The sequence below is a fragment of the Triturus cristatus genome, chromosome 6 (genome assembly GCF_964204655.1).
Source record: "Triturus cristatus chromosome 6, aTriCri1.1, whole genome shotgun sequence".
NCBI lineage: Eukaryota > Metazoa > Chordata > Amphibia > Caudata > Salamandridae > Triturus > Triturus cristatus.
In genome coordinates this window covers 512411054-512425500 of record NC_140589.1, presented here as the reverse complement: position 1 = coordinate 512425500, position 14447 = coordinate 512411054, and the positions used below count along the sequence as shown (strand labels likewise).

Genomic DNA, 14447 nt, shown 5'->3' with positions numbered 1-14447 from the left:
TCTCTCTCTCTCTCTCTCTCTCTCTCTCTCTCTATTCTTTCCACAAAAGGGGGAAATATCATGATGGGATGCAGAGGGCAGTAGGACCCTCCACACGAACTAAGGGAGGGGCCAGCCACCAGACACCACTTCCGTCAGGAAGTGGGATGGGGCATTCGTGATAGACCAGAGAAGACGTGCCTGTAAGCATGGGTCGGAAGCTGCAAAGAAACAGAGAGAAAACCCCTACCTGTTTCCTTATGTTCCTTGGGGTCGGGGGCACTCCGAAGACACGACAACGAGTACAGTATTAGTATCGGGCGATTTGAGGTAATCTGAGCAGAGGACATGTGAGTATGTTAGTTGGATTGAATAAGGTAATGGAGGGATAGAAGAGGGAAGAAGACCAGAAATTGTTAATTGGGAGATCATAGTAGTAAGTTGAGGTCTGGGATGAGTAAAGGAGAGACGAAGGAGAGCAGAGCCTGTAGAAAGGGATTAGGTAGAAAGAGAATCAGAGAAGAAAATTGAGGTTTGGGATGAGTCAAAGGAGAGATAACATGAGGGAGAATTTACTAGGGTTGTTTGGGAGATCACAGAAGTAAACTGATGTTTCGGGTGAGCCAGGAGGTGTGGAGGAAGGAGGAGTCTATGAAGGGTTATTTTGGAGATGATAGTAGTAGGAAGGGTTTGGATGAGAGAGAGTGAAGATAGAGGATACATTGATAGAGCTGTAGGGTGATAGTAGGACAGAGTAAAGCTTTGGAGAGTATTTTGTTCCTTGTACAATAGGACTAAAATAATAAATATATAGATACATGATTACATAATAAGGGAATGCATGTGTAAGGAATATAGGGCCATATGCATGAACACATTTTCCCATAGACACAGAATGGGTAAAACCCTTTGATGCATCTGGCCCATAATAATATATTGAGATTTTTGTGGTTTGTTTTTGTGGAGTAGTGAGAGGAGATTTTGATGCAGTGGTTTTCTGTGAAAGATTTGTATGTGCAGTACTGCTGGTGAGTGGTATTTGAATAGTACAGGGGTGGTTATGCATTTTGCAGAAGAGTGTGTCGTGTGTAAGAGGGAATCGACAAGAGTTATGAGTGTTTGTGTTAGATTTGATCACTGGATAGTTAATGCGTGTGGTGGAGTGCCGTGTAAGGATTGTAAGGTAGTGTTGAATTGGTAAAAAGAGGGCGTGTGTTGATGAATGGTGTTATGGAAGGCTGAGTATAGGTTTTGTCATGATAAAAGGAGATCTGTTACTAGAAGTAGAGGAAATAACTGGTGTTTTGTTTGAACAGGGAGTGTGTGTCTGGATGCATTAAAGTTATGTATAATGTGACTTTGTGTTGTGTTGGTGAAGTGTGGATGTGTTAGTGGTAACGGACAGAGTTGTGTTTTGTGTGAAAATGCAGGTGCCATAGTGTTGCAATTGGGGTAGAATTGTGTGTAGATGCAGTTTGTGGAGTTTTGTAGTGGTTGTGTAGTGGTTCAATACACATTGAAATCTGTATGAGGTTTGCTTGTGATTCTTGAGTAGAATGCCTGTGCTGATATTGTGTTTGGATGTTGGCAGATGTGGAGGGCTTAAGGTGGTGTCTCCTAAGTGAAAATTGGGCAGCAACTCTGGCCCTAGGCCTGACTCGAACAGGCCCAAACAGGCAACTAACCTTGTCCTCTCAGCCCAGACCAAACAGGCATCTGCCCTCGTCCTCCCCGCCCAGCCCAAAAGGCAACTGCCCTTGTCCTCCCCACCCTTAGCCTCGAAGGCCAGGCGGAGACACCCTGAGCCCTATGCTTAAACTTGCCCTATTGGCCAGGGAGAACCTAGCCCTAACCAATCAGAACCCTAACCCTAAACCTAGAGCCAATGGGAGACCTGGCCCTATTAACCAATCATAGCCCAAAGTCCTAACAGACAATCAAAGCCAAAGCCCTAATCCCTAAATCAAATAGAAAACCCTAGCCCTAGTAGCCAATCAGAACCCTAGCCCAAACAGCCTATGCAGCAACCCCTCTGACAACAAGAGACTCATACAAAAACACTAGGCAGTTGTAGATCACGTAGCACCAAGCTTTTAGTAGACATCTACAAAATTATTACACCACATCCATGCCATCTGAGCACACTCATAAGCAGGAAATACATACAGAAGTTGCTAGAAGTAAAGTAATTACACTACTAGGACTTTGCATTATGAAAGATTGTAAACTAAAGAAGAAAAGACAACTATTAGTACAGCCAAAAGATTTCACCTGTCCCAGCAGCAAAGGGCTATGTTAAACCACATCCACCCCTGCACGTATAAATGTAGTTAAAATGCCCTCTGCAGCACAACCCTTTCAAACGTTTTGCTTTATCCTTAAAATATCCTGACATATATCATCAAATTTTACATCCTCCACCTCCCCAAAGAACAACTTATATGTCTAAAGTTTCAAAGGAAGTAATGCAAGACAAACAAAAACAAGCATTGGAAATGCACTGGTTTCACCTCTGTGAAATCAATAGAAGCACATCTTACACTGGGTAAGAAAGTACCAATGTAACATAGAATGTCATATCAAACATATATTTATGGACTGGCTACGAATACTACTGATGCTGAAGAGAGCCAGGGAAAGATTAAGTTAACATTTGAAAACAGTGAGGCGAAAATATGAACAGAAATAAAGCTAAAAAATCATCAGTGCTGTGCCGAAGCTTGACGGACTCAGCCCTATGCTCTCACCCACAATGCAAGAGAGCTAGAAAAAGCTAAAAGTGGCAATAGAAAGTAGGGAGGGTTACCCGAGGTAACAGCTAAAAAGGCATTGGCGCTGTGCCGGAACTAGACGACTCTGGCCCATGCTCTCACCAAACACGCAAGAGAGCTGGGATATGATGAAAAAGAAGTGAGGGCTATCGAAGGGAACAGTGAGATAAGATTTGAGCTGCAATTAAGCAAAAGCAATCTCACTAAAGGCTGTCAGTAATGCATGACACATATTGTAAGACAAGTTAATTTTAATTTTGAAAAAAAGAATTTAGTGCTGTGCTTTTGCAGAAGCTTTAAATGAAGTCTCACATCATAATAATCTGACTCAAGTGCAAAAAAACACATTTCCAGACAAACTTGACACAGAAAAGTAAACAAAGGGCAACAATTGAAAAACAAACAATAAAGAACTTGTTTATGTGTCCCCGAATGCATATAAAAATCTGTACATCAACACAGTCCATAAAATAATATCAGGGGAAACAAGTATAACAGGAGTGGAGGGGATGTGATGCAGCGGCCAGAGTTGCTGAAACGAGAGCTGAGGATCCCGGTTCGAGTCTCGGAAGAGCAACATCCTATGATTCTGGCCAAATTACGTAATCTCTCTGTGTGATAAATTGCAATATATAAATCTGGGGCACGACAAAATATCAGAAAGAGGTAGATTTTCATTAAAAAAATAGTTACACCAAAGCGGATGTTAACAGTGGTTTGGCCGCAGGAAACTTATAAGAGAAGCAGAGGAGAAACACGCATTAGTAAATGCAGACAAATATGCTACAGTTAATAGAAATGGAGGAAAAGTAAGTGGCAAGCTCAGAAACCAACGAAAAGCCAGGAAAGTGAGAAAGCGGGATCTAAGCCACTTTAAAGATTTATACTCACGAACACAGCGCAAACGCTGTGCAGTAGAAACCTAAAAATGAAAAGAACTAAGGTGTGTCCTCGTGACCAAACAAAGCCCATGATGTTCGGAAAACTACTACTAATGTTCACCAACCAAGAGAGCTCATAAATCCCATCTCCAGAGGTTAAAGCACTCTCAATGAGTCACCAGAAATAAAAGTCTGAAAGTGATCCATTCCCCTTCCCACCTGGAAGAGGAGTTACTCCAGCCCTTATCTGGAGTAAATTTTCACATCTTTCCGAGGGTGAAAAGGGAAGAAAAATGAGTTTGGGAATGCCCAAAAACATAAGTTTGTGGGCATTAGCAAATGTCCCAGACAAACAATGCCTTGCAATGCACACTTTCCACCCCTACAGTCAGAGTTACGGCTGCACAGATCTTCACAGGAGGTAGAGATCTCTGCCCTGTAAATCGGTTCATATCTGCCAGGAATCTCTCTGCAAATTCCTGGCAACCAAAAGAAGGGTCATGAACTTGCAATTATGATCACATTTACCTCTGTGAAATGTTTTGATTGACCAATAAAAAAGGTTCAGATCAGTGTTATTAGTAGCCCATACTCTTGCTTGGGAACATGAAAAAAACATTTCAGTTTTGAGAAAAACTTAAAACTGCAGGTAAGTTGTTGCAGTGTCTCTTGCAGTCCTGGGCCTAGAGCTCCCTTTTCTCTATGATAAAGATGATGAGAACTCCATCATGAAAATAGAACAGAGAATTCTCCACAACAAAGTTAACAAATTAGAGAAGCACGTGGGCAAAGACAGCGCCCTTCCCAAGCAGGCCCGCATCTATGTTTCTGCTTTCCATCTACTTCCATCGGCTACTCTGTCTACATCAAAGTTTTTAAATCAATTAGCAACTCACTGGCCCAGCAGTGAGAATTTAGGGAAGAGTTTAAAAGCTGAACATACCATAACCGAGTCGTGACAACACCTGTATACATCCTATTACAGACAGCAAAGAATCGTGTTTCCAAAAACTAGCCTTCTCCAAACGGTTCCAGAGGTTGGCTTAGGATTCAGTCTGCAGGAGGGGATGGGGGTGTGCAATGTTCAGTGCAACACAGATCAATAAAATAAAAGACAAAAAGTCTAACGTCTGGAAAAGTATAAATCTGATAAATGTTTCAGAAACACAGTAAAAGTCTATTCCAAATATATATTTATGAGAACAGTCTTAGTTGAGGCTGATGTGGGCCAGGAGGAAACTCCGGGAGCTTGAAACATAAATGAGCCCTGATGAAAAAACAGATTTGAGGGATCAGTTATTTTGGCACACAGAAGAAGTTTGTTTCAGTAAGAGTTAGTGATTAAGGCATCCACTGAAGGTGCAATGTCGTCAAAATCATTGAATATCCTTGAAATTGTTTTAGTAAGCAATCCAGGCCAACTTCAGTTAACAATTCAGAAATTGCTGTAGGCAAATGCAGAGGATCATAGTATTCACTGAAAATACAACACCCTCAGAAGTGCTCAAGGTGGATCCTGGTCAGCTTCTGCTCTCTGACAGAGACATACAAATCTGTTTCAGGTAGCCAACGAATAATTACTAAACTGAATTTAATTTATACCGCCGTTTTTCCATATGTTCTCTTCTATGCTGGTATTGTTGAACAAGGCCTTTCTAATGGTACCTTACCAAGTCATGATGGCTTTAAATGAATTAATATAGTGATACTTCAGTAGGACAGATATCTCTCAAACAAGTTCAACAGTTGCGGACAAATGTCTCCCACTTTTGGGATCAACATTGTGATGTCCCCATTTCTCCCCGTTTCAGATAATAAAACACAAGAGGCTCCAAATGTTCAATGGCTGGAACTTGTTTGCTTATGTACTGACTTGAGGGAAAATATTTGTTATTAGCCAATGTTAGCAAACTCAGTGATATTAGCCAGCCATTTACCAAATCTCAGACTGAAATGAGGCTGCAAAATGTATACTTACAGAAAGCTGCCCCGGTAGGACCTGAGGTGCATCTTGAAGTGCCCCAGGAGAAGTTGGTGAAATGACAGAAATAGAAGGCCTTTCCATTTTTTGGGATTCAAAAGAACTTGAACCTGGAATAAAAAAGAATATATTTTAACATCTGATTTCCTTTATAATTTTATCAACACAATCTTAAAACAACATATGATATCTTTGAATTACTACTCAGTTGTTGCAAATATCTGCTTTTAATACTTTTAATTCAAATGACATTCATGTCTTCACAACAGGTTCTCATAAGTGCTGTGGGTGAACTTGAAAGTATCCTTAATTTACAAGGTTTAGATCTGGAGGGTATCCCTGACCTACTTCGTAATAATATGTGTTCCAATATAGTAATTGCATCTTTTTTGGGCATGTTGTATATTTCTGAACCCCATACATAACACATGTTGTGTTAAACAAATTCCATTATAATCTGTCTTGAGGTCTTGGTGGCCTTCAACACATGCACACATAGTTGCCTATTCATGACCTTCCTCCTTGTTGCCATTTGGCAGCAAGTAGCAAATCATATTGGTTTTTTAAAACTCTGAACCCACCGTTTTATCTACAATATTTCCCTTTGAGTTTCCTCCATCATGTCTCTTCGCTAACATCTATAAATTCCAATTCCATGGCACTGCTTAGAGCTGCACACCCTTTTCTAATATCAAGGATAGGAAAAAATAGCTGCATGGTCTTTCCGGTACTCTTATTGATTCACATGTAGTAGTGATACTCAGTTGCAGCTAAGGAGGCTATGCAAACTAGGCTAAAGATGTGTCTGCTTTAAGAATCTAAAACACATACCCAGGAGTGTCTTTCTCACTACCTCTGGCTGAACCCATGCCTAACAGCAATCACCAAATGTCACAATCTGGTATGTATGTTTTTGTAGCCATGTATATTTGCAGGTGGGAATGTAAGGATGGCTACTTTGAAGTAGGCAGGTCTAGGAAAAACAAAATAGATTTTAGACTCACAATTATTGCAGCCTTTCGAGAGAGACGGAAATATATTTGTAGTAAGACACACTGAAAGGAAGTGATAGCACATGGTCAAAAAATATAAAGCATCAGGCTTATAGAGGACTATAAACTCTCTAAAGGATCTAATTTTAGGCAGAGGGGATTCAAAGAGAAACATGAGTTCACCAGTGGCATCCTATTTTGTCTGCTGAAATTCAAGTATTCTAGTGAAGATTTTAAGCATTGGAACTTGAATCAGTAAAGTACCATATGCTCAGCCACATATTGGCCTAAGAATTCCTGGTTAACAAAAGCACCACCTGAATGACTTGTCCAAGACTTGTATAAAAGTAAAAACACGAGTCTCATACCTAATAGTTAGATGCCTTTACAAGCATCCCAATGCACCCTTATCTTCGGTAAAAGGAGTATATAGTTTTAGAGTACCTAACTGGAACTTGAGGCAAAAGCTAGTCAGGAGGGACATGAAATGTGTGAAATGTTTAAGAAAGAAATAAGGTGAAAACCAGAACTGAGTGGAGGGAGAAGGTGGAAAGTGGGCCTATGGAAGCTGGGGAGGAAGAACCGGAAGTGGAGCTAGAGCAGAGAACGTTGAAGAGCAAGAGGAGCTAGGTCAGCACTTCCGGCTACTGATAGTTCGTTCATCATTTCGCTGTATAAACTTTCCCTCTCTTTTGGTTCCTCTTGCTCTTACCCCATTGTCACTTGTTCCATTTGTACTTCATTCACTATCAATCCTGTTTGCTTTCTACCCTGCTGGTGCTCCTGAGTCTAAAAATGTTTACTAGAGCTCTCTGTGGGATCGTCATATGCTCCATCACCGGAGCATCATGCAAGTCTGAGTTACCACGCAGCGCAGTTACAATGGTTCACTAAGTGGGTGGCGGGCAGACTTAGACACCGAGAGGAGCCTGGTGGGCCGGACCCTCCCTTGGCGCTACTATCCCGGGTGCTGCTGTGCTTATCCATAAGGAATAGGGAGCTCCCGACTGACTTACAGGTGGTGCGCAAGTGCTGGAACCCTTTGGCCAGGCGTGCGGGCATGCGTACCCCCTATGCTCCGGAGATCCCGCTGGCGGTGTGTGAGGCCCTACCACACGGAGGTGATTGGGGTAGACTACGGGACTGGGAGGAGGCGGGGATACTTACAGTAGGAGACTTATTTGAAGATGGCAACCACCTTCCTTTTAATGACCTGGTGGAGCACCATGATCTACCGCGCTGGGATTTCCTGCTTCATGCTGCACTGACAGCAGCCATTAGGAGACACTGGCGGGAGGGCATGGCGGAACCTCAGACCTCGCTGGCCTGCCAATATGTCGCAATGGCGGACGGAACGTTCAAGGCGGTCACGTGTCTCTACAGGCGGATTACCCACAGCCTGCGGAAGCCATTGGTGGTCCCACGTCTCAAGTGGGAAGAGGACTTGGGGGAGCCCACTGGGGAAAAGCCATGGGGGGAATTGGTAGAGCGGGCCTAGAAGTGTTCCAGGAACGCCCGTTTTCCAGCTAATCCACTTTTACGGGCTACATAGGGCTTACCTTACCCCGGGCAAGGTGAGTGAATACTTCGGGGTTTCGGTAGCGTGCCCACGGTGCAACCTGGAGGGGGTGGGGTTCCTCCACATGCTTTGGGATTGCCCGCTTCTGGGAGAGTTCTGGCGGGGAGTGACGTCTGAGTTGGCGGCCGCAACAGAAAGAGGTGCAGCGCTGACACCGAGTTGTTGTTTGTTGCATTGGTTTCCACATACTGCCAAGCCCAAAATCACTAGCAAGTTTATTGACCTGGGGATGGTCCTGGCCCAGAGGGAGATCACCAGCCACTGGAAGTCAAGGATGGGCCCCAACTTAGCGTGATGGACTAGGGAATTAGTGAAATGGGCAGAGGCAGAGGGGAGCTGTAGGTTGCGCATGGCTGCCTGCACTGGGAGTGACAAATCTCTGGAGATGGCGCGAGCGTGGGTTGCATTGGTGGAGCTGGTAAAACATCCGCCTGGAGATACTGAACGCTCTCCTGGCCGGGGGGAGTCAGCAGCGGATACTTAAGGTTGGGTGGCACTGATGGTGCACGGAGCAGGGCGCAGATACGGTGGGATGATGTTGGGTGATTACTTGTCCCTCGCACTGACATTAGCGGTTCGGAATGCATGAGCTGTGGAATATCACTGTCCTGCCCACGGTTTCAGCACTTAACCTTTTCTTAACTCAACGGCATGCCGAGGGGGGAGGAAGGAGTGGGAGGGGGGGTTAGTTGGGATTGGGGGTAGTGGGGGGTTGGTTGAGTTCCAAGCTACAGCTGTTGACCGGAGAGATACCTACTAATAGATCTCGTTGGCTTCTACTACAAGACGGAGGACGGGATGCCGGGGATTATCCCCCAATTAGGTCACATTTCCCCATGTTAGGAGGGGGTTCCTTTCTCCTTTGCTTGCGGATGATTGTTGATGCACCATGGATCTGTAATGTCCTGCTCAGCACTAAGTTTGTACTTAATCTGTCCACTTGCAGCCTTCTTTGAGTATGTGTATGTGCCTATGTCTTTTGGATAACTCAATAAAATGTGTTTAAAAAAAAAAAATCATGTAAGTCTGAGTTGTGATCTAATGTATAGCTAAATTGGTATTTGGGAGCAGTTCCTAACATTTCTTTCTTGTGTATTACCAAAAGCTGAATACAGGAGAAGCTAACACAATCCATTGGGGAGTATTTTCTAGGTAGACACTGAGAAGACCAAGTCAGAGAGTGATTGCAGATGCTTACCATCTCTGGCATCCACTTCCCCTACAAATAGGAGGGTTGTAGATTTGGTATGTTATTAGTGCCACAATTTTATTCAACCAGCCGGGCTAATGGTAGGATCTAATATTTCACAAATCACTGTCCTTTCAGAAATGTTGAAGACAAACCAAATGATAATGCTAACCTTGTTTAAAAAAAATATTTTATCAGTTGCTGTGATTTTAGCCTGACAAATCGCAAGGCACTTCACTCAGTCATATTCACATCTTTTTATCACAGATCAAGGTGCTTTTTTTTTCTAATAATAATACTGCACATTTGACAATAAATCTGATGTGTCCGTTTATTAATCTATACAATCCAGAAAGATTGCCAAAAATGTTAGTCACATTATTCTCCAAATTTCATAAATACTTTCAGGAACAGAGTTATACATGTTAGTAAGAGACTATTCAAGAGAAAAGTATCTGCAACACTAAATACTGGAAAATAAAAGGTTTTGATACACTATTTCCTACATGTCTATATCCCAGATAATTCATCTTATGGTATGAGACCGTGCAGCAAACTTCCTCTTTGGATTTTGCTTGCCTCACAGATTTCAGATTCCGGTCGTTTCTTGAAGCTACTAATTCACATTCCTTGAATTGGAAATGAGAAGGAACTATATCTGGAAATGGTGTAAATTAAATGATTAATAATTGTACTTTTAATTTAACATTGTTTTATTCAGATGGAGTATGAATGCGGCCAATCCATAGTAATCAATGTATGCATAGGTTCGTGTCTGAAGGTCCTTTAGCAAACCTGCCAGATCCTATTTTTATGCTGCTGTTACTAAGTTTAGTAAGGGTAAATTGTGTCAGCAGTAGCTGTCAAATCAGACATTGATTGTATCCCATTGTACTTTTCTCTTTTTCAGGAGGTAGCAAGTACACCATTCTCTTTTAACAGATGATACACAATTAATGTGGCTATTACACGGAAAAATGTGTTTACCTATCACCGCTTTGTATTAGTATGGCTATTAGAGCTACACTTCTTTAGGATGGCATGAACCCATACATATATTTCTTCTTAATATGTGGAATTTCCCTTTTGAGTTCCAGTGTACTTTAAATGGAAATCCTATATATGGTAGCACATCTTCCACTATTAACCATTTAGGACACTCATTTGTCTGAAATGAGATTACTATTAATGGCTCTTGCAATCTTCCGGAGCCTGACCTTGCCTGCAAGTTACTTGCTGAACCTGAATCTTTCATTCCACTTTACCAAGCTCTTTTACACAATAGCCTCTATGTTTTTGCACAAATATTTCATGATATGGTCTCACTGAAGGATGTTTATCTTCTTACTGTTCATCAAATAGGAAACTTTTGCAGAGTTATGCTGAATCAGCCTCCAAGGAAGTTTTCTAAAATTGCTCTATGACTAAAAATGAATGTCACAAATATGCACTTTGATCAATTGAATAGGCTTACGGCTAAATTAACCCAAAAATAGATTTTGTTAATCACTGCAACAGAAACATTTGTCTTCCAAAGGGAATATTCTGAACAGAAACACAGCTGCTTTTGAGCACTGAGTTTCTGACTCACATCGCTGATTTACTTAGTGCTTAATTTAATGCATCCAGTGTACTGGAATTCATTACACATGACTTTAAAACAACTGGCTCTGGATTGTTAACATTCTTTAAGGCTGTTTTTTGGAAGTACACCAGCATTCTGTAATCAGGAAACCTTCAAATCTTGCATCTTCCAAATATCTATGTGTCACCTACGCGCAAGGACCGTGGGGAGACTTCAAATAGAATGATAGAAAACATGTTTAAAGTAGGAGGGGGGTCTCAACTAAGCTCACCACTAATAGTGACTGTAGACTTCAACATGAAATTGCTCGACCATTCCATAAGGAACCAAATCACAGAAGTACAGGAACATCAATGGGAAATCCCCAGACAAGCAAAAAAAAGTAAGGACGGGCAATGGGTCAAAACCTGCTTGGCAAACTAGAGCACCTAGGCTTGTGGGTCCTAAACAGCCGTTTCAAAGGGGACATCCCTCCAGCCCTCTTGTTTCACTCCACAAATGGAAATTCACCAATAGAATACACATGGTATCCCTCCTTTGAAATGGGGTCAAGACCGGAAATGATCACCTTCCCCAGGAGCTGGACCTCGCCGTCGATCTGACAGAAACAACAACGCCCAGCAAAACCTGAGGGCTCTATCTTCTCGGCAGATCTAAAAAGAGTGAAGTGGTCCTCTGACATAATAGGGGCTTTGGCGCAAAAAGCTGAATTAAGCTCACTAAATACTCAACAACGAAAGTGCTCAATTAGAGAACACTGAGAGGCATTTACCGACATCTTCGCTAAATAGTTAGCTACTAGAGTAAATCCAGCCAGGACCCAACACAAACCCACTCCTCTGAATAGCCTAACACTACACAAGGGTGGCGCTCCGAAATAACTAAAATGAAGTCAATGAAGCCCTTTGCGCAGTTCGCTGGTCCCCACAACAAAACATACACCACCAACCCAAGAGTCACTATACTACACTAAACAAGCAATTTGGGCCATAAAGAGGCGAAGCACTGAGTCCTTTTGGGCCAAACTTATCTGGGACCTCAAGCACCATCATTCCAATATGTTCTGGAAAACTGTGAACACTCTAAAAAACCCTACCCAATGCAAGTTGGAATTCAGCATTTCAGAAGTAGTTTGGGACGCTTATTTATACACACACTACAATTTGTACATCAGCACAAGCATAGGACTCAGGAGCAGAATGGCCTGAGAGAATTGGCTCAGCAGTGGAGCTGGGTTGGTCTCAGGGAAAATAGCTGTCAACGATGTACTCCGGCAGATAACAAAGGGGCGCACCACAGGAACACCTGGCCAAAACTGTATCCCCAGGCAATCTATAAAACAGACCCAAAACAATGGGCAGAAGTAATGACGCCACTCTCAATCACACTCTATCACACTCTATCATGATCCCAACCTCATGGAGAGGCTCTATTTATCTCCCCTATCTTTAAAGGAAGTAACAAACTTGAGCCAGGGAATCACATGTTAATAGACCTCATCGATAATGAGGCAAAATATTAAGCAGAATCCTACTGGAACATCTCAGTGACTGGGCTATCACAAACACAATCATACTCCCCAATCAAACAGGCTTCACAAGGAAAACTGGAACCTCAAAAAATAGGATGGCTCTATCACTGATTTTCGTTTTCTCTGACATTGCAAAGCTGCCTCTCTACCTCTCTTATATCGCCTATCAAGTCATTTTTGATTGTGTAAATCGCAAAAAGGCTCTGGAGGAAACTAAAAGACTGGTGAATCCCCCACTTCTCCTGAAAGCAATTAAAAACATATACTGCAGCACACGGTTGGACTCAAGCTAGGGAGCTGAGCTAATCTATCCCAATAACAAGCGGCCTCAAACAGGGGTGTGTCTTAAACCAATTTTATTCAATCTTTTCCTGTCAGATCCACCTCCAGCCCTGCCCTCTGTAAACGTGCACACTACAAAATTAGGGTCACTACAACTATAAAACCTTCTCTTCGCTGACGACCTGGTGCTACTAAGCTGAACAAGGGTTGAGATGCAACGTCTCCTGGGAGCCACCCAAGCATTCTCCTTGGCGAATGGGTTAAGAATAAACAGTTAAAAGACAAAAATCATGATACTCGCCAGGAGCACACTCAAATGAAAGGCTAGATGGCATCTTGATGAGAGAAAGGTGGAGAAAACAATTGAATTTAAATACATTGCCATTTATTTGATAACAGCTGCTCATTCAAACCACACAAGGAGGAAATTAAAAGTAAAGGGGTTGCCCTGGTGCAGGGCTCACAATCATATTTAGGAGTCTAAACATGCACACGTTCAGCCCCATGCTAGAAATTGCCAGGTTGAAAGTGGTGCCAATTCTGGCCTATGGCTACAAGTCTCTTCGGGGAAAAGACACAATAACTCTGGACACCCCAATTGCAAGAATATACATGCAAATCTTCCAGCTCCCCCACCACCCATCACCAGCCCAGATAAGGCAGGAGTTTGGGCTCACAAAACTGTCCTATGCCAGGTGAGCAGCCTTTGCCATCTTCTGCCACAAGCTCAAATTCGTTGAGGAAAATGCAATTAATTATCAGATATTGGAGGAAAGTCTAATAAATCACACTAACCAGCACAAGACTACCTTGATGAAACAATTGACCTGTTCAGGCTAGGAGAACTATGGCCAACAGCAGTGAGCCACGACATCGTCAAAAGAGTTGTTAATAAAACAACTAAAAAAATATCTTTATTAGAAGACAGGGCAACTCCAGAAAAAAAATCCCATGCCTGGCCAATATTAAATAGCTACAAGATCCTGAATCCACAGCAACACCTGGGAGAGGCAGGATAACATGCAAATTCCTGAAATATCTCCTTGGGATCCTGCTCTCCAACATGCACAACTCACCCTGACTGATGGCAGAAGGGGAAACAACCTGTCAACTATGCAGCCTCATGACTGAAAACTTGGTGCACATCATCTGCCTCTTCAACTCTACTCTTAGCCCATGTCAACAATGGATGGCCCTCTCTGGAACCAGTTAAGTGTGTGCTCCAGCAGGCAAGCCATATTGGCCTGCCCAAACTCAGTAGACCAGTAAACAATATCCCGGACAGCAAAATACCTCAGAGGAGTCGAGGGTGCCATAAACAAGGCAACAGCTACTTAACTGTCGCCCACAGAAATCAAACCAAACTCCTTTTTACAAACTGGCTTGGTGTGCATTGGAACATTTTAGCTGTATCCGTACATTTTTAACTGCTTAGTTTTAACAAACCACACTCTCCTTTTATTCTTTTATTTTTTTTATTTACAGAGTTTTATATAGCGCAAACTTGAACCGAATCGGGTATCAGAGCACTTTACATAGCACCAGTTGCTTTACATGAGGCCTTTTTATTATTATTTTTTATTTGTTTTTTTAGACACGGGCGATTTGCCCAGAATCATTGGATGTTCAACGTCATTGCCGAGACTCAAACCCAGTTCCCCAGATTTGAGGTCGACT

The 14447-nt window shown here is 42.5% G+C and overlaps 1 protein-coding gene across 5 annotated transcripts in view; it reads right to left on the bottom strand.

The window, feature by feature from the left end:
* Positions 1 to 14447, bottom strand: part of RIMS1 (regulating synaptic membrane exocytosis 1) — a 1904179-nt gene that overhangs the window by 850484 nt on the left and 1039248 nt on the right. For all 5 annotated transcript variants that reach the window (XM_085610935.1, XM_085610937.1, XM_085610936.1 and 2 more), the window contains one exon: positions 5610 to 5722. In XM_085610935.1, the coding sequence (XP_085467061.1) occupies positions 5610 to 5722 (113 nt within the window). The remainder of the gene's footprint in view (positions 1 to 5609; positions 5723 to 14447) is intronic.